The sequence below is a fragment of the Clavelina lepadiformis genome, chromosome 2, assembly GCF_947623445.1.
Source record: "Clavelina lepadiformis chromosome 2, kaClaLepa1.1, whole genome shotgun sequence".
NCBI classification, from domain to species: Eukaryota; Metazoa; Chordata; class Ascidiacea; order Aplousobranchia; family Clavelinidae; genus Clavelina; species Clavelina lepadiformis.
In genome coordinates, this window is record NC_135241.1 from 8,595,282 (window position 1) to 8,622,208 (window position 26,927).

Sequence of the window (26,927 nt, forward strand, 5' to 3'; positions counted from 1 at the left end):
AACACTTGGGTTGAGTGCATTTTTGTATCTAAAGGCACCAAGCATCTACTTGTGCAAACATAATTGATAAAATATTAAAAAATAACATTTTCAAATCATCACTAACTTACAGCAGTGAACATCATTCATTCAGCTTTTACACAACAAAATATTACGGTTCTGCAAACTAGTCATCATCCTGCAAAATTTTCTAGAATCAAATATTTTTCATCATCATCCATCAATTTTTCAAAATCAAAGTACAAAATACTGATGTGAATAACGACGAGCACTAATCTAATTTCGTTCGCTTTTTTTTCAATTTTCAGCGGGTTCAACTGATACTGCAAAATCATTCAAATTGAATATCACATGTAACCCAGTGACTGTTTACTGCAAATGTCAGTACTCTGCGAAACAAGTAACAAAGTATGTGTCGAAATGTACATGGGTAAATAGTGTTCAGTAATAAGGTGGCAGAAACAAAAAACGTATGGTCAAAATTAGGTACCTAAATGATTGCAACAGCATTTACAAGCTAAGAACAATACGTGCAGTTACAACAGTATACGCTGCGGGGTGTTTCGGGTATTTTTTTCATTATAAATTGATGAACAGTAGGAATAATTGTAACGCGTGGTCATTCGCGAGTAACTTCAAGTGGATCCGTCGCTGCTGTCGCGCCTGTTTGTTTGTCTTGTCCGGATAGAATCGCTTGTGAGCGGACGTTCCAATACTACAAAGCAATTTTTATTTGCATTTACTAAGACAAACATGCATTTTTGTATGGCTAAAATTTCAATGCCTACTGCTCGCAAAACACGTAGCACAAACCATGATGCGTTAGTGCATAATTAAACAGACGTATTTGCATAGGGGTATTAAATAGATGTTTTTGTAAAAATAAATATACTGAATTGACAGATATATAAATATGCACATATAACATCCTATTATAACCTGTGGGAAGATTGAGAGATTGCTTTTTCGAACCAGCTTCCAAAACCGTGATCGGAATGGAGGATTCTTGTTTTACGCTACATTAAGATATGTAAAGAATTTTAAGTCAATGGAAATCTACCTAAAACATTACTATAGGATATTCCGGCGCACTCTTTCTTACAGGAACTAGTTCATAATATTAATTAACCTCTCATCGTAGATTACCTTGCCGACGAAGCGAACATGTTTTCGATGCTGGTTGTCCTTTTTAACAGAGCGGTTTTAACGTCTGGCGTCAAATGAGCTGAACCAAGCTCACCAAACACTTCAACAATTGCACCGTCTGCAAGATATATTGAATTTTAGCTAACTTCGTAACTTCATCTAAAATAAAAGAAAAATTTAGTAATTTCGTAATTTGCTGCTTACCTGGTAAACAAAGGAAGTGTCGGTAAAGTTCACGCAAGCCGTCCAGATGTAAAGTGTGAATGGCGATATGAGTTGTAACTTCTCGGTGTGTGTTTGTTCCCAAATCATCTTCATCCCATATGTAGTCATAGACACTGACCTGATGGTGTAAAATAGACACCGTTAAAAGTATGTGATCATCAAATGATGAAGCTCCTTGGAAAAACATTTTTTGTTAACTAGCTGGTGCAAAAGACGTATAGGGGAAAGCGGGGCAAGATGATCACTTTTTGCCTTAAGTTACATTAAAATCTTAAGTTTCGAAGATTTTTTAAATATTTAAAAGCGATGGTAAACAATAATCTTTTATACCCCACTCTCCCCTAAATCTGATCTGTGTTGTGAATAAAGTTGGACTAAATCACTAAACCGTTGGCACTTGATGAGAAATAACCTTCAGTGTACTACTACTGTTTTATCATGGTTTAGAAATGTAATTTTTGTTATTCACCTTCCGTCGCTCTCCATCTTCTCCCCTCCATTGCTCTGCTTTCTTCACAATATACGCTAATTCCTGATTGCTCAGTTCGAGGTCATATGGGAGGAAAAACGCTTCATTTTCACCGTGAAGGCGATGATAGACGTCCATCATGCGACCATTATTGTGAAGTTTTAGGAAATAAAGGTATAAGATAACCACGGCTATGAAGATCACAATCACATAGAGGAAAATAGTCATGGGAATTCCGATCACTCCGGAGCCTAATGTACACACAAATACATTCTTCTTTAAAAGATTTCTTTCGTATTTATTTATTCTAAAGTATTTAGTCAATATTTTCTGAGGCCATAATCCCATATGCTAAATTGTAGTTGTTCAGTTTGAACACATGCCATACAAAACTCAAGTAATCATTGCCAGGAAAGCGATTTTGGTTTGAAACAGGTTCAAGTGTACGTATGGAAAACTACAGTATAAGATTTGTAGGCCACCAAAAAGAATAACTTGCAAAATGCCATACCTTCTGTACTTAGGAAATGCCAGTACAACTTAAATGCATCTCCTATTGGTTGTGCAGCACTATTAGCATATCGGCCAAGAGCAGAGTCAACTATCAAAATTGCAATTGGATTAAAAACAGTCCATAATGAGTAAGCCATTATAAACTTTGAAAAAAGCAAGGGAAATGAACCAAACATCATTTGGCTGATCCATGATACAAGAACCAACAAGATCTGCAAACACCAAAAATTTCATAAAATACCATTTACTCACATGGATTTTATTTAAATATTTCATAGAACTACGAATGTTTTTAATCTATTTGTTAATTAAACTTTTATAGAACTTCAATAAATGCAAGTGGCTTGAAATGTTAAAAACATGACAAATATCCCTGCCTGAATGATTATGTTTGATATTGGTCCAAGTACAACAACTCCAACTTGTTCTCCAGTTGAAAGTAAATCTGATTGGTAATTGAGGTTGACTGTATACGGAAAGAACACAAATGAGCTCACAGGTAGAGACAAAGCCTACAAATAAAAAAATGTTAAAGTAAAAAAAAAAATAGAATGAAGTGAAAACGTTGAAAACAGAATGAAATTGCAAATTTGCAAATGACAATCAGTAGTTTATTTATCTAATTTCGTGCTGACTAACCTGCAGTAAAAGCCATTGTCCGCAATAATGGACATACATCCTCACAAACCAGAGAAGCATCAAAAGCAGAATGGTGACCCAGAACTCATGGGTGGTCCACTGTGAAAAACCCATTTCAGATATGAACATGCGACTCACATACCTGAACAAGATTTCTAACTATAGTATGTGTATGACAAAATATAAATCATTATATTATGGGTATGAGAATAGTGAAGGCACGACACAAAATCTAATGAAGAACATTTTAAGACTATGCATAGGCACAAAAAACTGTAATTTAAACCTAACTAACATAGCTTATTGATATATTGTTTCCAAGTAGGATATACTAACTCAGCTCTTTCATAGGCCTGTCTTTGAAGTCTTCCTTTACTGGAAAATGATGGTTGGACAGAAAAAGAGTGTTGGTCAAGATTTTCATAATGGGTTAATTTTGGTTTGACGATTCTCTTATTTAGTATGGGTGTCTTGGGCACCAATGTGGCAGATCTCTGTTTGTTTATATGCTTATTTTAACAAAAACATAACATGCAAATGTCAGATACCCAAAAAGTAAGACCTCGGCAATTTCCATACAATGATTTTTATTTTGTTACTATACTTGTATATACTAACTATGACTTCATACTTCAAAAGCATAGCCTTCCACAGGATTTTTAAAATGAAGTTTGTAGAACATGCCTTCTTGACCTTCTACTGGTATAAGTCTTTCATCTTCTGATTCATTCACGGACATAGTTTCCATCTATGAATATTAATTCAATCCATTAAATGGGCATGACCTTTCAGCTACTCTTACATTCAGTGAAATGAGTATCTAATACTATAGAACCACTGTAAAAGTTTGCCTTCATACCTTGTCTGATGAATGTGACTTTGAATCACTTTTCCGCCTGCGTAAAATGCTGGAATCTGCATCACCGTAACTAATTTTTTCTGTAGCCATCTTAGAAGCTGATGAGAGGCCAACAGAACTTGATTTGAAATCAAGATCGATGCTGATGTTGGAGGAAGATCGTGCATCTTCTAAAAGATATCCATAAAATAGTTATAATGTACATATAATATATACAGCAAATAGTTATATACAGTACTGGTAATACCAATACAATTTATCTGTGCAATAAAGTAACATGTTTCGGATAGGTTTTTGTTCTTCTCCAGAGTATAGCAACACCAACGGAAACACCAAAAATAAAATGACATTCATTCATTCATTTAAAAAATAAACAATCTAACTATGCAATCAAAATTTTAATTTTAAAATAACAACAAAACACTATTTTTGCAAATTAACAATACAGTATCAAAACATAGCAACTTACCTGAGTTGGAAATCTGATCAACCTCATGAATAGGCAACTTCTCCCCATCCACAGCTTCTTCTGCAGTTTGGACACGATCTGGATAGCTGAGAAGCGCTGAACTGAATTGCAACTCAACTTCATATTCTTTCTGGCCTGACAAATACCTCGGAAGTCGAATTATCTAGGGAAATAGTGATGTTAATCAATATTCAAATCAAAAATTGTCTTATAATGAATAATTTTGTAATAAAAAAGCTGCTGGGATAACTTTTCAAGTTTGGGCAATAATATCTAATAAAACTTTATAAACTATAGCAATTGTCAATTGTTTGTTGTGGATAGCATCAGCTTTGAGATTGCTGTTTCTTACACCAGGCAATAGTCACAGGTTAAATTTAGCGTGACACCTGAATATAAAGATTTGCCAACCAATGATCAATGTCTGTTGCAATCAAGTGTTCTATTGTTGTGTGTTTGGTAATTCTATGGTCCATGAAGCCTCGAAGCATTGGTAATTTGTAGAAGCCTTGTATAATTTGAAACTGGCCATCACAAATTGGAAAGCAACCTGAATATTATCATAGACATTTTAGTTAATGTTAGTTCACAGTTGCCTGTTGCTAGGCTATTTACAAACATGATTTTCTTAAATATGCAGGATTACCTAAAAAAACGCATTTAGGCATTTAAAATTTATAAATAAAACTTAAAATATATTGTTCTTTACCCCATGCTACAACTTTGTCTGTAGGACTGACAGATCCTCTCAATAAAAAGAGCTCAAATACCAAGATCATTCCTGGTTGTACACTCCACTGAGCAGGTAAAACTGTGAACACACTTTGGTCTAACGTCATCTCTGAAGAACCATAGTGGCCATCATGATATGTTGGTAAAGTTGCACCACCCCACTGTTGTCCAGTCAACTTTGACCAGCGTAAAATATGTCCACCAAGTCTAAAATACACCACAGCCTTTATCATTGATATACGGTATTTATGAGGAAAAACAAGTAATGAAATTTTTTTTACCTATCATAAAGGGAAACCATCAGGACATATCTTCCCTTTGGAACTTTATCTCGAATTCCACGAACGCATCGAAGTTTAATTTGAATAGGTTGAGGTGTTTTTGTCCATTCCACTCTCCAGCGACGACCTACAATACATGTATAGGTGAAAAGAAAATTAAACAAACAAAAATAAAACTAATCACTAGCCTGTCTGTGGTAGTATAAAACATAGTAACAGTAAGTGTAACATATGTAAATTTGTTCCAAGTAATAAAGTTTGGAGAGATATGAAAATACACTGCATCTATGACAACGTGATCAACAGGATCATCTTAACAATTGAAACCAGCGTTTCCAGAAAACATTTGTACGTCATAGCAATTGGTACTGTTTGTTCAGCAAACTGATATCTCATAGATCATCTTACCCTTACTTCCACCATATTGACTGTCAGCAAATACAAGATCACCAAAGAAGGACTTTACATCAGCTTTACGCAATTCTAACGCCCTTTGTAGCTGACTTTCAGACAGATGAAAAGCTTTTTGCATTCGCTCCTAAACATATATAGTCATAAAAGGAAATAAAAATTGTGACAAGGGTTAAAATCGACTTTACAGTGTGAATTGAAAGACGTTCAGTTTGCTGGACACACTCTCACTCAGTATATTGTAATTCTTACATTAAGAAGCCTTTCTCGTGTATACAGAAGTTCTTCTCTCAATGCAGCTTCTCTCTGCTGTTGCTTAAAATCCAACCAAACTTCTTTTTTGGCTGATTCGGTCAATTTTGCCAGATCTTCCTTGCGTTGTTGTTGTGCCAATGTCTTTGGCATTAAAAATGGCATAAGTGTGGTTGAGAAATTTAAAAAAATGCAACACAAATCAAGTATATACTGTAACTAATGCAAGCTCATATGAAAGTGTATATTGCCCTGAATTACCTGATTCTTTTGTTCTTCTAGCAATTGTTCTTGGACTTTCTTTTCATGTAGTTCCAATTCTTCAAGAGACAATGAACCAATCATGAGCATATCATCTTTAACTACTTGTTCAAATTCATTCAAATAGCTTGATGATTCAGCATTTTCCAATTCATTGCGAAAGTTTGCAAGTTTTTCCTATTTAATTTAGTGAATGTAATTGCGAACAAACATACATTATAACAAAATAATTTTTGATTATAAATAAGCTAAAGATATTTGTATACTACTGACTAACAGTGGTTCCCAAAATATGTTCCAAAGAACCGTAGGATACAGTGAAAATGACAAGGGTTGAATGAGGTAGTTACAAATATCATGAAATCGTCTGTTTGGTAAAATGAGATAAGGCCAAGATTAAAGCATTCTGCGATAGAACAAGTTACAATAGAAAACCTGGACATTAATGTGCTGTTTACTAACCATTTTTTGGGACAGGTTGCATCTTGTGTTGAGCGACTGAGAATTTAGCACTTCACATAAGCAAAATGCTTAAAATGTAAAACTACCTGAAAGACTGTTTGTGTAACCTTTTTAAATGGTTGTGACTGTAACTACTTAAAACATTACATCTCATATTTAAGCTAATACTTCAAAAATGCAACTAGGCAGTGTTTTTGAATAGAATTAGTATATAATTGTTGTTTACACATTACACTTTTTGAAAATTAAGATACTGCACAACAGTGATTCTCAACCACAGCTCATGTTGCTCTTATCTAAGCTTTTTGCCGCAATCTGCTGAAAAAGTTCATTGTTGTCAAGCAACATACTTTTCCTATCGAAGAAAAAGTCTCAAAACAATTTTCATATTCTAGAACAGGGTTTCTCAATTAGGGTTACCTGCTCCCCTTATGGGTATGAAAAGCTGCTGGTATTTTAAGGGTGTGAGAACCCATCAAAAATGAGTGCCATGCATTCAACGCTACAGGAAGAGTGACTAATCGTTGTATAGTTCAAATGACTGCCAATCTATATAAAAGCTAATTTGTATGAAATATATTTCCCCAAAATTCCATATGTTCTGAATTTGGCAGACTTAAAAAAGTCTAATTGTTGTTTTGTGCAAAATAAGAAGATACATTGAAACTTCCAACAAATTAATTCCCTAACAAATTGTTTTAGAAGAAAAGTAAAATTTAATAAGTTATATGCCATTTTTAACCTTGTATTATTATCTGAAATTGGAGCTGACAAAATCTTTAGTAGCTAAGAGGTCTTAGCCATTAGCTAGCTAAATTTTCCCAGCTCTAGTTTTTTAGTGGTTATAAAAACCTTGATGGATTCCGAGGCCCAAAGTATTTAGAAACCACTTATTTAATAAGCATAACAGGTTACAAACCACTTAAATCTTTCATATCTAATTCATAGCAATATTTTAACTACTGTGAGTGAAAGTTAGCTTATTTAAACAATAAGTATTCCGGGTTAGAAGCACAACTATAACCCGTTAATTAGTATTTAAATAAATAATAACTAAATGCTTCAAAGTATATACCATACACTATGTATTTAAACAGAGTTAATAACCCAATATGCCAACAGTGCCCCAAACGGGTAATAACTCAACTCAATAACTTTAACTCACTTGGTAATCAGTAGATGGTGCATATCTAATTCTAATCTCCTCCTCTGGTTCATTTTGGAGAGATTGCAATAAGTCATTCAACTCAGTATTTGACTGCGCTGGATCAAACCTGAAAAAGCATTTATGATGAAATAAAATTTTGTAAACAATGATTACCAAAAAGAAATATTCATTATACCACATTACCATATAACACATGGTATGTCGCACAACATTTTGTCTTCAATGGTGAATTTAATCCACTAAAAATAAGCAATTTGTAGAGTAGGAAATATCTTTGCAACATATCTAAACATACAAAGCAATACAGTCAATATTTACCATTCATCACCGCTTTCCTTAGCCAAATTTGTAAATTCACCATCCATTGGAAGTCCGTCTAGAAATATACCGTACGTAAATTGTTATTCAGTCATTTCTACAAATGATGATGAAAACAAATGAAAGGATTACCTTCAACATCTTGGTGGGAACTCATTTCTACAACTTAACTTCTATGTTCAGCGATTGTACATATATCATAAAAGAACTTTTTTAAGTTCATTAAAATTTAGTATACAGGACAAACTTGATAACCAACTTTAAAATAAAACTAGGAAGATTAGTTATAAAGAATAAGCCATTGAGCTTATTTTGAGTAAAGCCAACACAACAATACCAAAATAAAAGGCTTAATTTCAAACCTAGTGCCATATTTTACACAAAAATACTTCAGAAATAGTTTACTGTATAAAGGTAATACAATAAGCTGGGATCCTACTGGCCATTTCGGTATCAGATTACAGCAGAGGTGGGCAGTACCGTCGTTGTGTAGTATCAAGTTACTGAACCGCAGTACTTTTTCATTTCTAATAGAACTTTAATCAGCCCTGATACTCGGTAATTTTAACTAAAGGAATTATTTCAAGGTTTTAATAACTGTGTTTTTTAAAAGTTCATATTAATTAAAGTTTCATGCCAACTTTTAGTGTTTGCTGACCTTTTTAAATCTACAAATGCCTAAATAATGAAGTCACAATATAGTGAGATCATAAATGTTTTGACCAGGGGTAACCTGCAGCAATGTGTTTATTAAACTCACAAGTATATGCTTATATTATACAAATGCTCAACAAGGGCTGGACATTCAGAGAGTAAAACCTCAACATAATGCTAACTTGACTTTCAGTATAAGCAAGCTGTAAGTCTCTTATCAAACATGCTGATGTGGTGTTACTCCATAATGCAGATCATGACCGCATGTGACATAATAGACAGTTCTGAAATGTCCTTGAGGAGATATTAGTAGAAGTTAAGGCTTATATAAACTATGGGGAATTTTGCAGAAGTTTATTTTTTGATAAACCAAACAATTTTTGCAATTCCTTTTTTATTGGTTCTGCAACAGTCACTTCACTTAAAAAATATATAACGCTGTTTTATATGGCATTTGGTATAAGCCTTAGGTGAAGGTACCATATTAAAATTGTTGTACTTTATTCATTTTAACACAATTTAAGTTTTATCTACATCAAAAAACAAACAACTATTTTTTTATTTTTATTTATCTGTTTATGTTTGAAACCAATAAATTGAAGCATATTGCGTTATTAATTAATGGATAAGATTACCAGCCTCAATGAATAAAATCACTACAAGTTAACTAAAATGCGTTAGGCCTACTGCTACAAATTCTTGGTATGCTTAAAATCGTACATAAACATATCAACATGTTAATCATTAAATAAGCTAACTCGTACAAATACTCAAATATTCAAAGATTTTTTCTTATCGAATTTATTCCCAAAAAAATGATGTGTTGGGCTGCCATATTTTTACAGACTGCGAACATGTTTTTCCTATAAGTTAAATAAAATGTTCTCCCATCAATTGCTAGCTGCACAAGTTGTCTGGAAAACATAAGATTAGTTTTGTATCCAAGTGAAATAAAATAGCCAGTTATTTTAAATTACTACAAGTTTCTGTTATCTCCACCAAAGCCCAAAAGGGTTTTGTTTTCATTGAACTTCTCTGTTTGTTTGCGACAGCTTATAATGATGTTCAAAGTTGTAAAGGAGTTGAATGTTTTTTATGCAATAGCTCGGCAATGTTACAAGGACGTTAAGGAATAATTAATCAAATCTTGGAATTAACTAAACACCTGGCCTGGGCCAAAATAGGAGAAAAAACGAAGGCAAAACTTTCGTTTACCTACAGACGTAAATTTGGTGACTGTATATCGACAAAGTACCAAACCATATTTATAAAACATACTTACTGAATGTAAGTACTAAAGATACTTTCAAAGTACCAATTGCCCATGTCTGCAGATCGGAATGTGATTCAATTCTAGGCTATTTTTTATGATATACACTTGTCATTAGACTATAGGGCTAGGCCAGTGGTTCCCAACTTGAGGAGCGCAAACCCCAAGCCCTCTAAGATTTTATGAAGTTTGAGGAGGTCTGCAAAAGAAAAGTTCTCAAGTCTTTCCCAACCGAAGGTACAGTATACGAAAGGAGAGTGACTATTTCATCGAAAGTAGGCAGGTGATGCAGCCCATTGTTAAAGACAGGTGATTAGAAGAATTGGTATGCAAAAATTTTATGTCAGCCAGTTAAGGTTTTAATATTGAAGTTAGAGTTGATTAGAAAGTAAACTTAGGTTAAGTTTAAGTAACTATGTTATAGCCTAACATTTTAGTTAACACGAATCTATGAAAAATAGCTTTGAATGCACAATTTTTCCCGTGAAATAGTGAAAGCCATATAAAAGATAGGCTACTATTTAAAACTTAAAGTCTTATACAGTAAATTTTTTGTGTTTTTTTTACTTTTGCACCTCTACATCAGGATTGAGGAACTATTAAGTCATAATTTCTTTTATACTAAGCTATAGGCTACCTCATAGTTCCTTTCAATTTAAGCATTCAAGTATATGAGTGTTAAAGTACAGAAGTATACAAGAAACTATTTTTATTGCCGTGATATTTAAAGTAGATTTCAATTTTCTGGAAAAAAACATAAGAAGTACCCTTTGTCACGATGATGATTAATAGTCTATTTTAGCTTGCATTTAATTCTTTTTCGATTTTATATGGGATCGAAAATCATTAAAAATATTGCAAGGGTTCCATCAAACAAATTTTTTTGGGTCTGTGGTGCTGAAGTGCACAACCAAATGACGTCACAATTTAAGTAGCAGGGGTATAGTATATAAATGAACCGTGCAGTTGTGCACTAGACCCTTTTTTTAAGTTTTGGAACCACTGGGCTGGGCTTTAGTGGTATACTAGCTTGATAATTGATAGCCTAACTAATAAAGTCTGAAAGTCACCATATGATTTCATGCAGGACTGACGGCTGCATAGGCCTAGCATTTAAAATGGTACAACAATGACTAGCCTTGGCTCATCGTATATATGGCTGAAAGGGTAAATTTATACTTAAGTGTACAAGTTTAAACACGTCTGGTCGTTGTTTTTCTTGAGAGCAACCACCACTTTGCAGTCTAAACAATAACGCAGGATACGTACATACAATAGCTGACGTAATTTACACTGAAAACTATAGCAACCACTGAAATATTATGATGCTCCCGAGCTTCTCCAAGTGACACAAACCGAGAACAAACAGCGCTTGAAAGAGATAAATAAAAAATTGGGCGTAAAACTGCGTACTGTTCGTATATAGAAACTTGCATTAAACAAGTAGCCTAAATTAATCTATTAAATAGATATGTAAGATTTTAAAAATATTCATGATCTTTGAATTCACATTTCAGCTTACATATTTTGAGAAAAATCAGGAAAAGCAAATTGAGTGAGCTCACGGCACCGTCTTCGCATTATGATAGGCCTACTATGTATTTTTACTTTATTCTTCATTGTTATGTCCAAAATTAATACGATCATAATCATGAATAGGCTAGGGGCGATCAATTTACACGTGCGAGGTAAATCCATATGGCAGAGCTTCCCAAATGGTGAGTTATTGATTGTACAATGATTCCGTGGACAACTCGAGTTTCTAACACATTTGCCTGCCTATACAGTCTTACACAGCAGACTGTATAGAAAACTGCTAGCAATCACTTCAATCTGTATTGATTGCATGATTGCTTGAGGTTGAATTTTAACGTTGCTAAGACGCTCGTTATGCTCTACCTGCCATATCTAAACACCTGAACTTGGCATTAATTTCTGTTTTTATTCACTAGGCCAGCTACTACCACCACACACTGGTCTTCTCATAATGACGCACAATGTTAAGGTTGGTTGAATAGTCTACAGTCTACACTCTACACACACACACGCACAAGAAAGGATTCTGTGGTATTGAAATTAACGTTCTTCACATTAACTTTATATTCTGCATTTAAAAACAGACTTGAAAACTTCTCTTTTTTCCGGAAAATAGACATTTACAATTAACAATTTCATTACCTATAGGTAATAACTTATGCTTCACTAGTCACAACCCGCAAATTATATTTAGGGAAGTTGCATAAGACGGAACCGGGCAATTTTTGCTGCATAAAACACTTTATTGTTCAAGAAACACGTGGTTATTTCTCATTTTTTGACATGACTTCAAATCAAAATGTTGTGTCTTTATGTGGGTTATATTTTAATGTAAAAGATTAGATTAATGCTGTAGCCTATGCATTTTGTATTTTGACCAAAATTCCTTTAACCAAATTCTGTACGTTATTGATAAATAAAATATTAATTGTGCTTGTTTACAATTCCTACCTATCTTCCAGCGGAACAAGTTGTCTCAAACTTAGAAGGTGATTTGCTAGCTGTAGATTAAAAAAATGACCTCTTCAACATTGCTATAAAATGCCAAATATTGCATGAAATAGGCTACGTCTGAACTTGAATGTGTTCCGTTTTAAGAAACATAATGCCTATATAATGTTCCACTTTTGGTGCGCGTCAGCCCATCATCCTATTCATAAGCGCTAAAACTAACACAAGGTGAAATCGCACAGTTCAGAAATTAGTCAATAAAAAATACACAATTTCAAATAGGGGTTCATTTTGGGTCATTTTCATATAAGTTATAAAAATGCTTGGCAATGACATACTTGACGTGCGATATAAGCGAGCGTATAGCTTGGTTCTTTTTAAAAACCACTTTTCAGTGTATTTTCAATACAACTTTTGCGTTCTTGGTACTTGCGCACCTTGTTAATTGAACCGTAGTGGAATTATTTGTTGTTAGAATTATACGTCTCGCAAATTTCTTATGCAGAATAGTGCTGGCTGTAGTTTATAAACTTTGGAAACCACTGCCGTCGTCGATTGGCTTCAGAGTAAATCCGAAACAATTATTTGAAAAACCTGATGACTGGTGTGGCATAGTGTATAACATTTTCCGTCTCTATGCATTTATATTGTGCATTTGTTTGTGCTTAGTGCAAAATAAAACTTATTCAATATTTTCAAAATCAATTATGGGTAGCCTATAACCAAAAGACCCGTCTACGATCGCAAAGTTTCAAAGTTGTTTCTCGATAGCGCAATAAGCCACTCGACATTCACCAATGTTATTGTATATAAGCTTACGTGCTGTGATGACTTACGTAACGTGCTATGAATTTGATTGTGTAGGACTGTAGGCTATAGGCTACACGTTATATGTTATGTTGTGCACCACTTCTATATATCTACCGTACACACAACTGATTATAACACATATAGGCTTCAAAGTGCTTTGCTGCTGGACGGGAGTAAAGCGTGGGAACCTGGTTAGGCGCTATACCAAGAGCCTTCAACATTAGGTATGGTACCCGATCTCTACTTATGGCTACTCACACCGTGTGTATGGCACCATATTGACTTGTTATTACTGCGCCCATTAAAATGCTTCAAATCACACTCAAGAGTGTGGCAGAAGCGTGGGAAACATGCACGTAAGTGTATTTTAGAACAATTCTTGGACTGTTTGGATTTGTTACCATTTACAGAGAAAAAATACTGTTTTTGTTTTTCTCATAGGTCTACTGAATATAGCCTATATTTACAAGTCATTATAATTTTTTGTAGTCACTCGTGTCGATGTATAAAATATAGCCTATTTTGGACGTGTTAGGTATGAACGTCTTGTTTCTTAGCCTATATTTACAAGTCATTATAATTTTTTGTAGTCACTCGTGTCGATGTATAAAATATAGCCTATTTTGGACGTGTTAGGTATGAACGTGTTGTATCTTGTGCATTGGCCGAAAACGTCTCATCGACCTTGATTAGATTTTTTACCAAACGTCCGATTTTTCGAATGAAGCGGACACATCATGAATGTAGGCCTATTTTGCCGTACTCCAACGAGAAGTAATTGAAAATTAAGATAAATATTTATTTGCATAAACCACTATACAAAAAGTTACAATCGATTTGGGTGAGATAATAAATAGGCTATAAGTTAATATTTCAATAATATGTTGTTTTCAAACAGACCGATTCAGTCTTTAGTTGCTGCCAGGAAAAAAAGGAGAGGGGTAGGAGTACAGTATTTAGCATGTTTCGGAATAAAATAGGCTGATAATTTGAAAAAAGTTTCTTTTTGTGATTTAAGTTGTTATTATGATTATTACATAAAGATTGATTTAATGACAGTTAAACTATACACTATACAGGCTAGAATTTTTGTTATTCTTTCATGTTAGGTAATAGAAAAACGGAGAAGAGATAGAATAAACAACAGTCTTGCTGAATTACGAAGACTGATTCCAGCAACAGCTCACAAGAAAAGCTCTCCCAAAATGGAGAAAGCTGAAATCCTGCAAATGACAATTGACCACATCAAGGCTATTCAAAACTTTTCAGGTAATGTTCGAAACTTCAGCAAGTCTATAAAATAATCTCATGAAATGTATTACAGCGCTGTAAGAAAATTAAAACCCAGTATAAATGCAATGTGTTGTATAGGTTTTCGTCCTTTTGGAAGTATTTCCGGCTTTGAAATAGATTATCACTCATTCGGGTTCCGAGAATGTTTAGACGAAGTGCGACGATTTTTTATGTACATTCATGGAACGAAAATATCCAGCATTACGAATCTTGTCTCGCATTTGCAAGATAAACTAAACAGAGTGCAAGCTGCAGACATGTCTTCAAGACTATACTTTCGACGATTGGGTATATAATTCTAATAGGCTTTAGTGGCCTATATTAATTCATTCAGCTGTTTTAAGCTTTTAATGCAAGTAGTCTATCTGCAGATGATACCATTTACCCAAGACAAGTCAAGACTTCGGCAGGCCTAACTTCCAACTTACGAAACCATTTCAACCTCGCTTTAATGCCGCAGATTTCGCAACAAATGTCATGGCAAACCATGTCACCATACACATTGCCATATCGGATTCCGCACCAAAGAAATGTCTTAATTGAGTCATGGAATAAAGTTTGCCTCTGATAAATCACAGCAGCTTATATTTTTTGCATTTGAAAGTAAAACGAAGTCTTTCAAATACTGCAGAGTGCCTGTATATGAGGTGGTTTATAGCCTACATAATATTCATTACCAACCGTTATGTAAAATTGTCATTTGAAAAATGCTTATATTAAATTTTCATTGGAGTTACTGTATTGCAAGATTAAAAAATCACAGAATTATGATTTTATTCAGCTGTATATATAGCTAGTTTTAAGATATTTTTCATCATCAGACTGTCTTCACATGTTTTTCAGTAGGCTACCAGCATTTTGTATAGTACCCGTGTTCAAATTAGCTCAGAATTTGAAATATTGGCCGCGACGCGGGTGTCCCATATAGTACTGGACTACAGCTAATGCATTTTTGTGGCAAATAAGCAAAAACGCCTGGATGACCTTTAGTGCAACACTGAAAAAACTTTGCTTTCAAAAAAGTTACCCAAAACAAGATAGGTCGAAAGTAAGACTAAAACGTAAATCAAAGGCAACAGCTAAGTTATAAAAACGCACAAAAGTGTACATTATACCGCATCGTTTTCGTCATGGAGAATAACAAGAAATATATTCGAGCTTTATAACCTACAGAGGGGCTCTGTATAAATGAATTTCTCTGCTACGCGCTACTCAAACACTTAGTGAATATTCAACGAAAATCTCAGTTCGCGACAGGTTTGTGGGGGGGCTGGGACAGAGCATGAAAGGGAAAGTAGGACAAAGCGGGAATAAAAATAACATTTTTCCCAACGCATCCTATATTTTAAAAAACTCCTTCTGATACAAACGTACCACTAGTAATTTACAAAACCAGCTCAACAAATAGCAAAGGGTTTTCCAACAATAATGGTTCACACAAAATTTTACAGCAAAGTTAAAAAAACAAACATTTGTGTCTTATTGTACAATCATTTATGGGGCACCTAGTTGTGTATACGCACTCGTATACGCAGAAATAACATCGCATACGAGTAAGCCTATTATTGTTAACTATTTGCGTTTTTTTTTTTTCAGGAAAGGAGTCATTCATTGGGTAATGCTAATTAGCTGTATGAACTTTATTAAAAATAGAGGGGAAAGTTGTGTAAATTGAATTTCGGTGTAAATCGGACCCCTCCTGCTTCGAGATTACTTCCATAGAGCTTGATGCTTAATAGGTAAAGTGATTTAAAACATCATGCCAAATCGCAAAAAAGGTAGTGTTCTCTGCTGGTCTCTCAACCTCTGGTATATTAAGCACTCGATAGCAACAAAAAAATAAAGAGGGCGAGATATTGGGGATCATAGAACAAAATTAATGGAGCCACAAACTAAAAAGAAATTAATACATAAAAAGCCCAGGCAGTTTGTTATTTGAAAGCAAGGCAAATTTTTATGCATTTTAGAACATGTGAATTCAAAAGTTTCGGGAGAGCATGTCCCAGGACCTCCTTAGGAGAAATTGTGTCTCCCATAATTTTGTGGTCCCTAAACTTAAGTCGCGCCATACGGCACCTTGCTCTCCCGTAATCTACAGCCACCACTGAGCCAACGCAACGAATCCACACTCCTAATGGGAAACTGTGCACATCACCGCACATGGAAAACAATTTGACTAACTGATTGGTTTCAACAAAAGTGTGTAAAAGCGTTAAATCGCAAATGTCATTTGCAAGTTCAATAGGGCCCACTAAAATCCGTAAATAATTCCATCAAAGCAATATGTTCTCGTATCGTTTCTATACATTCCAACTGATGATGTTATTCTATTCATGAAATTAACACGAGTGCCCACGCTCTTAAATACAATGTACGTATAACCTACAGTGTTATGGTGTGACATGATGGACTGATGATGCAATGCTTCCAGTACCATGCAACAAATCTTTGAAAATCCATTTATTTGTCTAAAAGTTTCTGAAAAGTCAGATGAAAAGGTTTATTACTAAAAAGCAACATGTAGAGTACAGTAGCCTGCAAATTTTTTATAGAATGCAAGAAATTATAATATATTGTTTAGTGACGAGAAATTTGATTAACATACCTTAAAGAGATGTGTCTGAAATTGTGGTTATTGAGAAATGGTAAGCCCATGCTGGTACTAAGGCGCGTAGCCAGAAAACATATTTGGAGGAGGCGAGATTTTTAGTGACACTGATGATGTCATAACCTTGCTGAGTCACGTGGTAGATTGCGCATACTATCGCTGCGTTAAGAGCGCAATTGCGTTACAAGGAAACTTCAAATATATTTAAAAAAACGATGACATTTCTTAACATCACAAAGTTGACAATACAAGGTAATTTATGCAAATATCAGCACTATCTAATGGTTATTATGACATATTGGCAGGGCGGTATCGACAAGTTTAACAAAATGTCGTTTTGATCACGCGCAGTCGTAGTTGTTCAATTGTGGCGTGTCCTTTAAAACATTAACCGCAACTGCGCTCTAAATAACGAATAATGCTAAAATGGATTTAACCGAAATTTCCGCCATTCAGTATAGTGTAAATTCCAAAATGATGTAAAACAAAAGCAACACACAACGACTATAAAGCAGGCGTGCACTACTAAACTACCATTGTCGATAAACGAAAATTTATGGAATGCTTTCATATTTTAAAGCACAACTTAATTGGGAGTAAATAAACGAATCTGCATTGACCATCTTAAATTTGCATTGCAAACAAACCATGGTGCAACATTAGTTTCGCAAACAGCTTGAGAATCAGGCGCTACGATGTCAACATATTCATCGGTTAAAAAATATAATATTTTAAGGAGTCTTTTGTGCTTTTACACTTCGACTTGAAGCGAAGGCCGTATTGGGAAAAGTTATGAGGTAATAGAAAAGGCGTTATGACGTAATCATTTCTCATTACTCGATCCTGATATGAAAATGCAAAAGTAAAAAAGCCCGATTTTAAGTATCTTATTAAAGGTTTACTATAACCTTAAGTGTAAAAACATGAACTATCAAAACAAAGCCATCCAAAAAAAGCTTTCCTCGCCTTTCGCCCCACCCCCATCCTAATCTACTGTACCATTATGTCTATAATTTTAAAGCGCCAATTTGATTGCTTAATCCAAAAATGTCTTTTCTTGATTTATTGTAGACTTCCTTAGCTGCACATACACAAAGGTGTTATACCAGGAAAGAGCATTGTGATGAAATTATGTAGCATTGTAGCAAATACTTGTATATTATGCAAACTTATATCAGTCACGGACACATTGCAGAACTGTGAAAGCATGATATTTTGAGGGTTGTGCACAAAAGGGCGACGTGAACAAAGTATGTCCTTATCCGGAATTCAGGCCACAAACCGAGCAACATTGCTTACGCCTGATAGAGCAGTTGGAGCTGACGAAGACTCTGATGACAAGGTATATCCAGAAAACTAGTTTCTGTTCTGATGCCAATTAATTAAAATAAGAATTAGCAGCTATAGACACCGCAAGTTACGTCGTAACTGCTGAGTAACTTGCGTTATTCATAGATAGTTTTTTATGAAACTGAACCGTGACTTTCAATGCCGTGATGGCTACCCAACTATGAGTTCCCCGAATTGTCTACTGTACTTTGGGCCCCAACAACCGATAACAGTTTTAGCTGGGTACATGCTAAAATTTTCTCGTGACGTCAACAATTGCAACCGTCTGTTTTTGAGTACCACCCCATAATTAGTGACGTCATGTGGTTGCTAATCGACATTGCACGCTTTTGGTGACGTCATGTAGTTACTGATGGAGTCATTTTGAGAAGCAGGGTCGTAAACAGAAGTACGAGTGTTATTGATTTGTATTTTTGTACAACAACCTGCAGTTTTCAAATATCATGTTGTTATTGTTTACTGCTGGTTAGTTGACAGGTTGCTGTTGGTGATGTGTAACACTAGGCTGCTGTTCATGACGTAATGAACAGCAGATTGTAATTGCTCGAGTAGCACTCAACTGTGGGTTGCTGCAGAAAGCAGGACAGCTTACTGTTATGTTTATATCAAAAGTGTTCGACGTCTTCGACAAGGACAGTAGGTGAACATAAATTACGCTATCTTCACCCACACGGCCACAGAACCAATCTTTATATATAAAGTATTCTTTTTTAAAAACCACTGTAAAACCACGGCCACACAACCACTTAAAAACCACTGAAGCTGCCATTGATTAGGCTACGTCACGAACAGCAGCCTGGTGCTTTGTCACCAATACCAGCCTGTCAGTCTCTGACCGGTAGGCAGTAGTAGGGTGCTAATGGAAAACAGCGGCTGCAGCACCCGTTCTTTTGGTTACGACCTCACCTCTCAACAACGCAAAATTTGCGCACCGTTTAGTTAGTGACCGAATTCAAATTTATAATACGGAAAATTTAGTTTCGTTTATTAACGTTTCTCAAGATTTCAGCAAAGATATAAGCCACAACGACCACTGAGTGTTCCGCAGTACCTATTACGGTCGGGGGCGTAGCCAGGAAATATATTTGGAAGGGCGAGTTTTTTGGTGTTTTTGATGCCGTTGTATACTTGCTGAATGGGAATATTAACCGAATATAGTGGTTTATTTTGATGTATTGACGGTATTGAGAAATTGAACTCAATATCGTTGCAACCACGCGCAGTCATAGTTGTTTAATTGTGTCATATCCTTTGAAACATTAAGTAAAGCAAAATACAACTGCGCTTAAAATAACGAATAATGCTAGCACTGAAAATATTTTGTGCCAGAATTCCAGAAAATTTAAGGAGGCGCGTGCCTCATTTGCCTTAATGTAGCTATGGCCTAGGATACAGGTTATTCAAAGTCAAAAAGTGCCCACACGTGACGCCAGTCTCTGCTACTTTATAAGCGATCAGTCTGAAAAAGAAAAAATAGCTGAAAGTTGTGGGTGAAGTTGAAATAAATATAAGCCCTTAGATTATGGATACAAATACGTTTCTCAAAACCATACCACGGTCACGTTTCTTTATGGACCATGGTTAAACAGAAAAAGTGGAAAGTGCAACATGACGTGCTACGCTTTATACAAGCTATTCTAAGAAAATATAAATAAAATAAAGCAAGAAACTATGAAATTAAACTACTAGTGGCCAGCCAGAATAAGCACCTTTCAAGTTCAAGTTGTACTTAACACTGCTTACAAAAAGTTATTTTGATTATTTCATCTTTATAACGAAAATTGGCATTTGCATGGGTTTGGTTATCTTCAGCAAAAATCTGTTATAAACTATTAGGCATACTTTTCGAAACGTATACACAAGATCCCGTAAGTTTTTTTTACACAAAATTAAACTTCAAGCTCTCCGATCGCGGCTGATGGGCTATTAAGGCTAGCCCTAACAAGTCGGCTTATTCAGCAAAACAAAGAGTTTAGATTTAGCAGTGTTTTTGCGTCAACCCAGGGATTTCTGGACTGTGTTTCAAAATCGAAACAATCAACGCGCTTACGACAAGAACAAGTTATGCATGTGTAGTTATTGTTACGCTTTGCAGGAAAAGAGGAGCCCACATTCGGGAGAAAGGAAAAATGTAAAAGCCAAGAACCGCCCAGTAGAGTTTTTAACTTCTTATGCAGAAAGGTTTGTTATCCTTATAAGGTACTGTATAAACATCATAGGCTACACTACTGTATGCACAATAAACATTGCGTCTAATTCAGAAATAATAAATTTGGCTCTACTGAAGAAGAAATAATGTTCTACTAAGTTTAGTAGGCTATTGTAGATTTTAATTTAGTTTTGTCTTATACCCGTTTATTTTTCGCTGTCGGAAGTAATCATCGGCCCTATAAAGCAGCACTCAGCTTTCAGTTTAACAATTAGTAGGCCTATATACTCAGTATAAGGCTACCGTGATTGAGTAGATTCGCCAATTTCTGCGTCGACCACACGACTATACATACGATTATGGTAGCCAAAGTCAAGACTGAGCAGAAGGATATATTTATCAGGTCTTTATATAAGGAAATCCTTTTTTTCAGATTTCGCATGCGATTAATACGTGACTTCAGACTTTTGGAGAATGTAAATGAAATGGAACAAGGCTTGGAAGCTCCGAAATATCACCCTAACGATATAGAGAACGAACATTGTCGTAATAGGATTTTAAGCGAAAATCCTTACGCGCTTGTAAAATTTAGCCCGATCTCAAAACTGACAGTATGTTTGTTACAGTTTTGTCGCAATTGTTATAACACATAAGATTTATTCGCGTAGAAGTCGCATGTGTAGGTTTGACGCACCCTTACTCTGGCTCAAAAATGGTACAATTTTTTAACAGATTTTTTAAGGATCATCACATTTAATAATTAGTATAGGCTTCAAAATTGTTCTCTTCTTCACTAAGGCTGCAAAGTGTTACCCTGACGCATAAGTTGCATTGCATACATATCCGTAGCCTAAATAGTTGGTACAAAACAATGCGGCTTATACTCGAATAAATACAGCAAGTATATAAAATACGATAATATAACCAGGAAAAATTATTAGAAAACCAAATGATTTGCAACTTCGAATTGTCATACAAATCTTTCTAACCTAACTCTTATGAAATTTAGGGGATCGTTTCCAAACAGGAGAGACGGTGGAAACGTATAAAATGCAGAGAAACAGCATATCCACCACTTGATATGTGGGCAAACTGGGTTGTCGAAAGTAATCCTTTTCAAAATTTCATGCTCGTTCTCATCTTAGTCAATGCTGTGCTATTGGTAGTCGACGCAGAAATTGGCGAATCTACTGATCCGCAATTAATTGTAAGTATAAATTACATAAAAACTCTGTATCTTCTACTATACAGGCTGCTTAACTCACAGGCCACTCACAAACCTGGGTTTTTATAAGACAATTAGTTTAGTGGGCTAACTTCAAACCAACGTTGGAATTTCTTTGAAAAACGTAATGGAAATTCACTTCTACATGTCAACGGGGAGATTAATAATAATGCGCGCTGCATTAAAGTTTCGTCACATAGAATCATTGTATCAAGAGCAGAATTTTCCTGAGGGGAACAGAGAAATAGCGACTTACGCGAACTGGCGAGTTAGGCAAACAACACAAAATCGATTTTTTTATTGCATTTTTGAGGTACTACATTTAGATTAAACACTCCGTAAATTGTTTTTAATTAAAACTTAATGCTTTTCAAAATGTTAAGATTTTAATTTTGTACATAGAATAGCCTCCTCGCCTAAATCTACTTAATTACATTCTGTAATCTCTGGCTAGGCAGCTTCAGTTGACTAGCATGGCTAACGGAAGGAAACTTAAAACTGAATAAAAATGGTCTAAAATGACAAGTTTTCTGGGTACTTCGTAGATGTTCATTGTGACGTACAATAAGGTTTTGTTACGTTGACAAGAATCTCAGACAGCTGCGCGATACAGCTGTAGTGTAGTCATAGCAGATTAAGTCTGCCATGTAATCATGCTGGCGAAGTGTTTTAAGTCTGATTAGTTACACAACTTCTTCTGGTCATAGTAACAAAATCGGTGGCGAGTAAATCAAATAGACGAGTTAGGCGAAGACGACTTAGCCAGACTTGATTCTACCGAAAATAATACGCTTTCTGCCGGAACCAAGTGATAGGCGGCAACTTAGGCGAGTGCTATTGTATACTTTTACTGCCTTTGAGAGTTTGTTACTTCACCTCGACAGTTGTATCACATGTATGAAAGAAAATATCTGTGCTTTATATCTTAGAACGTAGTACGAATAATTCGCACGTGTGACTACTGTTGTTTATGGATTTTCGTCATCGAGATTGTGCTAAAGTGGATTGATGACTTTAAAACCTTTTGGAAAAATGTTTGGAATGAACTGGACTTTTACATCACTATTGTCTCCATTTTGCCTGAGGTTTGACGTATTAAACAAATTATATGGGCAACCTAGATCAACTTGTTTCTTTCTACCGTATATGTAAGATACGAAATATGAAATTAAAAAGAAAATTAATGAAATGTTGTTTTAATAGAAAAAAAATTGACAGTATGTCTCTCAAATTGCAGGTTATTCGTTGGTTCAACGGTGACGCCATCAGTTCAAGTTTGATGTCTAGCTTAAGCTTTTTAAGAGTGTTGAGAATAACCCGTTTGTTGAAAATGGTATGTGAAAACAACAATGTTTTCAAATTTTACTGATATTGAAACGGAAACTTTATATTATTTTCATCAAAGGTGTCACGTTTCGAACAAGCGCGCATTATATTGATGTCCGTCTCGAAAGCGTTTAGCGCAATGTCTTTCATTCTACTCCTACTGGCTCTCTTTATGTGGATGTTCGCACTTATGGGTGAAGTTATATTCGGAAGGTAGAAGTATGTGTACAAAGACTTTCAAATATATAACCATGGTGGTCTAATTTAACTTATGAATAAACATCGTTTTTTCAACCTTTTTTGCTTTTTTGTTTGTCTTCACAAAAATCAGATATACCCAGTACGATGGAAGAACGGAAGGAATTCGCCTCATATACCAAAAAGCTTTTTCTGGTATTTTATGGTCGTTTGCAACTTTGTTTCAACTGATGACGCTTGACCATTGGTTGGAAACTCTAACAGTTACGATAATACTCCTACAGCTATACTAGACCATAATTATCAAAAATATTTCCTACCTATGAAAGTGGCACGAATTGTGATATACTGAGTGAATTCTTTATTTTACTGTTATTACAAACGCTGCAGCCTAACTGTTCGTAATATCTAGGACCTTCTCATAGTAATGAAAAGTTCGTACGAATCTACAATTACTGTGATCTATATTTTGGCATGGATATGGGTTGGCTCGTTTGTTTTCAAAAATATATTTGCCGGGATTATGGTTAATAATTTCCAAACCATTAGAAATGACATGCATTGGGAGAAAAGAGAAAAGGAAGCGAAAAATGAGGTAAAACAATACATCTTCAAGACAGCAAGCTTTGATTTATAGCTCTATTTTATCTAACGTTTATATAGGGGTATAGGTAGACAAGATTAAAAAAGAGTATAGATGTATTAATATACATCTATAGGTTGACAAGTTTAAAAAAGAGTATTCAAGTGAACGAGCAAAGAGCGAAACAGACCCAGGTATCATATACTATTTAGGTTATATCCAGACATGTGTGGAGGAAACCGGGTCATACTGCTACGATTTGCCAAATTGTTTGGTCAGATTAAACAAATTCAGTTTTGGAAGATCCTGTCGGTCATTCATTAATGCAAAAACTAAAACTGTTCTACTTGTTTGCTGTTTGCAATATTTAATCAAAAAGTCAATTTACTGCTAACAATTTACCTCAGTTCTAGGGTAAGTAGTAACAACCATTGGTGTAAATTGTAAGACTGTTAACAAAACCGGAAAACATATCATTAGCGTTGATCCCAAGCAGGTGTGACAAAAAATACTGACAATTAACTACAGCATTATCAAAAATAACAATAAGAAGCTTATGCAAAATATATGAAAGCTATTGGCCGATTCAGTTAATATTTGAGTTGTAGTTTTATGGTATGTATATTATTTTATTTTTCTGTACACAGTCGTTCACCTCAAATGCTCTAAACTATTTTATAATGGTTCATGTCGTGCATTTTCATATCAAGTACGTTTGATGGTCAGTTCGATAAAGATTTCGCTTCAGTCTAATTTAGGCTATTCTAATTTAAAAGACCAAAAATATTTTATTTAAAATTCCTTCTTGTTAACTAACACACAAAAACACTTCTGAAATTTTACTATACTTGAGGCAGTGGTAAAACTATAGCAATGTTGCAACAATGAATACTGTAACTTCAGATAGAGCAAAATTTTCTTTGAATAAAAGCTTAACTTAGGGGAAGTTAAAACTAAATTTCTTCTGTTACTTTAGGCCCCGGACTCAGATATTCTTTAATAGCGTTTTGCAAATAGCTTACATCATGTTGGCAATATTTTAATGCATGAAAAAGAATTTTAGCGAGTCTAATATTTTCACTTTTTACAGCCTTAACTGTAGACAATGCACCCAGTCAAAGAAAAGCAAGTAACACATTGCCAATAATCAAAGTAGAGGTAAACACTTATTAATTATTTTGTAAGAACTTTTATGTTCAAACTTCTAGTAATTGGTTAAGTTTTCTGATTTGGGCTCAACTTTAAAAAAAATATTTTACGAATTTTCTTGTAAAGACGAAAATAACCTTGTTTTAAAACCAAATTTTTACGAGCCATGACCGAATTAGCCTTAACAGTAAAAAAATAGAGTTAAAGATCTTTAAAGATCTGAACAATATTTTTAATAATATCAACAATAGTTTTTTGTATACTTGGTGCTTATAGAATCAGCACAACAAATAACCCACTGTAATAATTTCTTATCTTGAGTTTACCCTGTACTAGAGTTTCTTATAGCCTCCAGGTATAGTCTAAGCCTATAGTCTACAATATCTTATAAAGTGTTTTTTTAATAAAATTAACGAGTATATATTGTCATTTGACAAAAAAGTATACTGTAAGTATAGTGCTTTCACACTGTTAAAGAGGTTGATACGGCTGAAAAGGTGCATATACATGATATTTCAGAGTACAAGCAACACAACTGAACGCAGAGTGAACTCAAATGAAAATTTGGACTTGGCAAATAAGAACTTCGCACTACTAAATGGGATAAGTCAATCAAAGTCGGCGCTGTCGGTGTTTTCACAACTTTCTTTGGCTTCTGCTCAGTTATCAGGGGTATATGCTGCTGTAGGCGACAGTAACAGAATTTTTTAACTGAAATTATTTTGGTTATCAGTGTATTAATATTGTAAGCAGTGTTTGTCCGTTTCTTGGTGCAGCAAGAAAACCCAACAACCTCACAAGGAACGCTTCGCCAAGCTCATTGGGACTCGCTTGTGCAAAGACATATGGACTTGACATCAGCATCCACAGGTGAAACCATCTGGGCAAGGGACGTCTTGTTTAAATTTTACCAAGCCATGGAAAATATTCAGGAAAATTTAAAGGAAAGACAAGATATTTTGAACCTGCTCAACCTCGCCTTGTTACAGATACATGACAGATAATTAAATGACCACTGTGACCGCCTGATTAAATAACAGAGAACAACTTCTTACAAAGTTTTAAAAATTTAAAGCTTTTAATTTGCAGCTGCACAAGTATGATAAACAGTATTGTGAGCTAATAGCCTGATGTCAACAACTATTATTTATTACTTTAACTTTATTTGACCGACGTAAGGATTACCTATCATCATTGACCACGTTAATTAAAGAACGTGAAGTAGCGATAGAAATATTAATTACTTCATAAAACCGTAATCTGCGGATTCAAGGGCGCCTACACCATAAATTAACGTAAACCTTTAAACTTCTTTGATTGATTTAGGGTATGTTTTAAATTAATACAACGCAATTACGCACAGTCATATGTATGTAGAAAGCTTCAAAACTTGCTTAAGCGAATTGTGGAGTTATGGAAAAATAAAGGCTTATGAAACCATTTGCTATTATTTCTTTCGCATTATGCAAAAGCAGTCAATCATAGAGTAAAATCAATATTACAATTTCTATCGTAACGATATAACTTTGAAACTGAGCATGAAAAGAAAATCCGTAATTAAGCATAGCTCTGTAAAGAATGATTACCACTCTTGTAACCCGTCTTTATCACTTGCGTGTA

At 34.8% G+C, this 26,927-nt stretch overlaps 3 protein-coding genes across 4 annotated transcripts; 2 read left to right on the forward strand and 1 right to left on the reverse strand.

Moving 5' to 3' along the window:
• LOC143446753 (uncharacterized) lies at positions 1 to 8,527 on the reverse strand. 2 transcript variants are annotated; one of them, XM_076946534.1, is made up of 21 exons: positions 8,338 to 8,527; positions 8,206 to 8,263; positions 7,885 to 7,993; positions 6,258 to 6,434; positions 5,997 to 6,140; positions 5,742 to 5,871; positions 5,334 to 5,460; positions 5,030 to 5,259; positions 4,710 to 4,870; positions 4,321 to 4,483; positions 3,852 to 4,018; positions 3,624 to 3,740; positions 3,329 to 3,486; positions 2,993 to 3,134; positions 2,731 to 2,865; positions 2,352 to 2,565; positions 1,841 to 2,091; positions 1,351 to 1,489; positions 1,147 to 1,264; positions 940 to 1,016; positions 1 to 715 (listed from the first exon to the last, which is right to left on the reverse strand). In XM_076946534.1, the coding sequence occupies exons 1-21, from the start codon at positions 8,360 to 8,362 to the stop codon at positions 636 to 638; spliced, it is 2,922 nt and encodes a 973-aa protein (XP_076802649.1). In that variant the 5' UTR covers positions 8,363 to 8,527; the 3' UTR covers positions 1 to 635. The 2 variants fall into 2 exon arrangements, with proteins under 2 accessions (XP_076802649.1, XP_076802648.1); XM_076946533.1 differs by having other exon boundaries at positions 3,852 to 4,021; positions 8,338 to 8,517.
• Positions 8,528 to 13,643: 5,116 nt separating this feature from the next.
• On the forward strand, positions 13,644 to 15,480 carry LOC143447264 (hairy/enhancer-of-split related with YRPW motif protein 2-like). The gene is made up of 6 exons (XM_076947279.1): positions 13,644 to 13,782; positions 14,063 to 14,200; positions 14,325 to 14,367; positions 14,536 to 14,695; positions 14,798 to 15,007; positions 15,091 to 15,480. Exons 1-6 carry the CDS (start codon positions 13,733 to 13,735, stop codon positions 15,285 to 15,287), a joined length of 798 nt encoding a protein of 265 aa, XP_076803394.1. The 5' UTR covers positions 13,644 to 13,732; the 3' UTR covers positions 15,288 to 15,480.
• Positions 15,481 to 18,532: 3,052 nt separating this feature from the next.
• On the forward strand, positions 18,533 to 26,605 carry LOC143447263 (cation channel sperm-associated protein 2-like). The gene is made up of 13 exons (XM_076947278.1): positions 18,533 to 18,669; positions 20,773 to 20,858; positions 21,260 to 21,437; positions 21,836 to 22,033; positions 22,981 to 23,136; positions 23,289 to 23,384; positions 23,457 to 23,590; positions 23,709 to 23,838; positions 23,988 to 24,170; positions 24,295 to 24,352; positions 25,249 to 25,316; positions 25,827 to 25,979; positions 26,084 to 26,605. The coding sequence occupies exons 1-13, from the start codon at positions 18,580 to 18,582 to the stop codon at positions 26,309 to 26,311; spliced, it is 1,758 nt and encodes a 585-aa protein (XP_076803393.1). The 5' UTR covers positions 18,533 to 18,579; the 3' UTR covers positions 26,312 to 26,605.
• The last annotated feature ends 322 nt before the right edge of the window (positions 26,606 to 26,927 follow it).

What these genes read in the sequence shown, in the direction of transcription:
- LOC143446753 (XM_076946533.1), bottom strand. Translation starts at nt 8,362, where the DNA reads ATGAGTTCCCACCAAGATGTTGAAG. An exon ending in TTCCCACCAAGATGTTGAAG is followed by an intron (nt 8,264 to 8,337) that starts GTAATCCTTTCA and finishes GTATATTTCTAG; the next exon opens with ACGGACTTCCAATGGATGGT. An exon ending in AGACAAAGTTGTAGCATGGG is followed by an intron (nt 4,871 to 5,029) that starts GTAAAGAACAAT and finishes GATAATATTCAG; the next exon opens with GTTGCTTTCCAATTTGTGAT.
- LOC143447264 (XM_076947279.1), top strand. Translation starts at nt 13,733, where the DNA reads ATGCTTCAAATCACACTCAAGAGTGTGGCAGAAGCGTGGGAAACATGC. An exon ending in CCAGGAAAAAAAGGAGAGGG is followed by an intron (nt 14,368 to 14,535) that starts GTAGGAGTACAG and finishes CTTTCATGTTAG; the next exon opens with GTAATAGAAAAACGGAGAAG. An exon ending in ACTATACTTTCGACGATTGG is followed by an intron (nt 15,008 to 15,090) that starts GTATATAATTCT and finishes GTCTATCTGCAG; the next exon opens with ATGATACCATTTACCCAAGA.
- LOC143447263 (XM_076947278.1), top strand. Translation starts at nt 18,580, where the DNA reads ATGTCCTTATCCGGAATTCAGGCCACAAACCGAGCAACATTGCTTACG. An exon ending in TTAACTTCTTATGCAGAAAG is followed by an intron (nt 20,859 to 21,259) that starts GTTTGTTATCCT and finishes CCTTTTTTTCAG; the next exon opens with ATTTCGCATGCGATTAATAC. An exon ending in GCCCGATCTCAAAACTGACA is followed by an intron (nt 21,438 to 21,835) that starts GTATGTTTGTTA and finishes TATGAAATTTAG; the next exon opens with GGGATCGTTTCCAAACAGGA.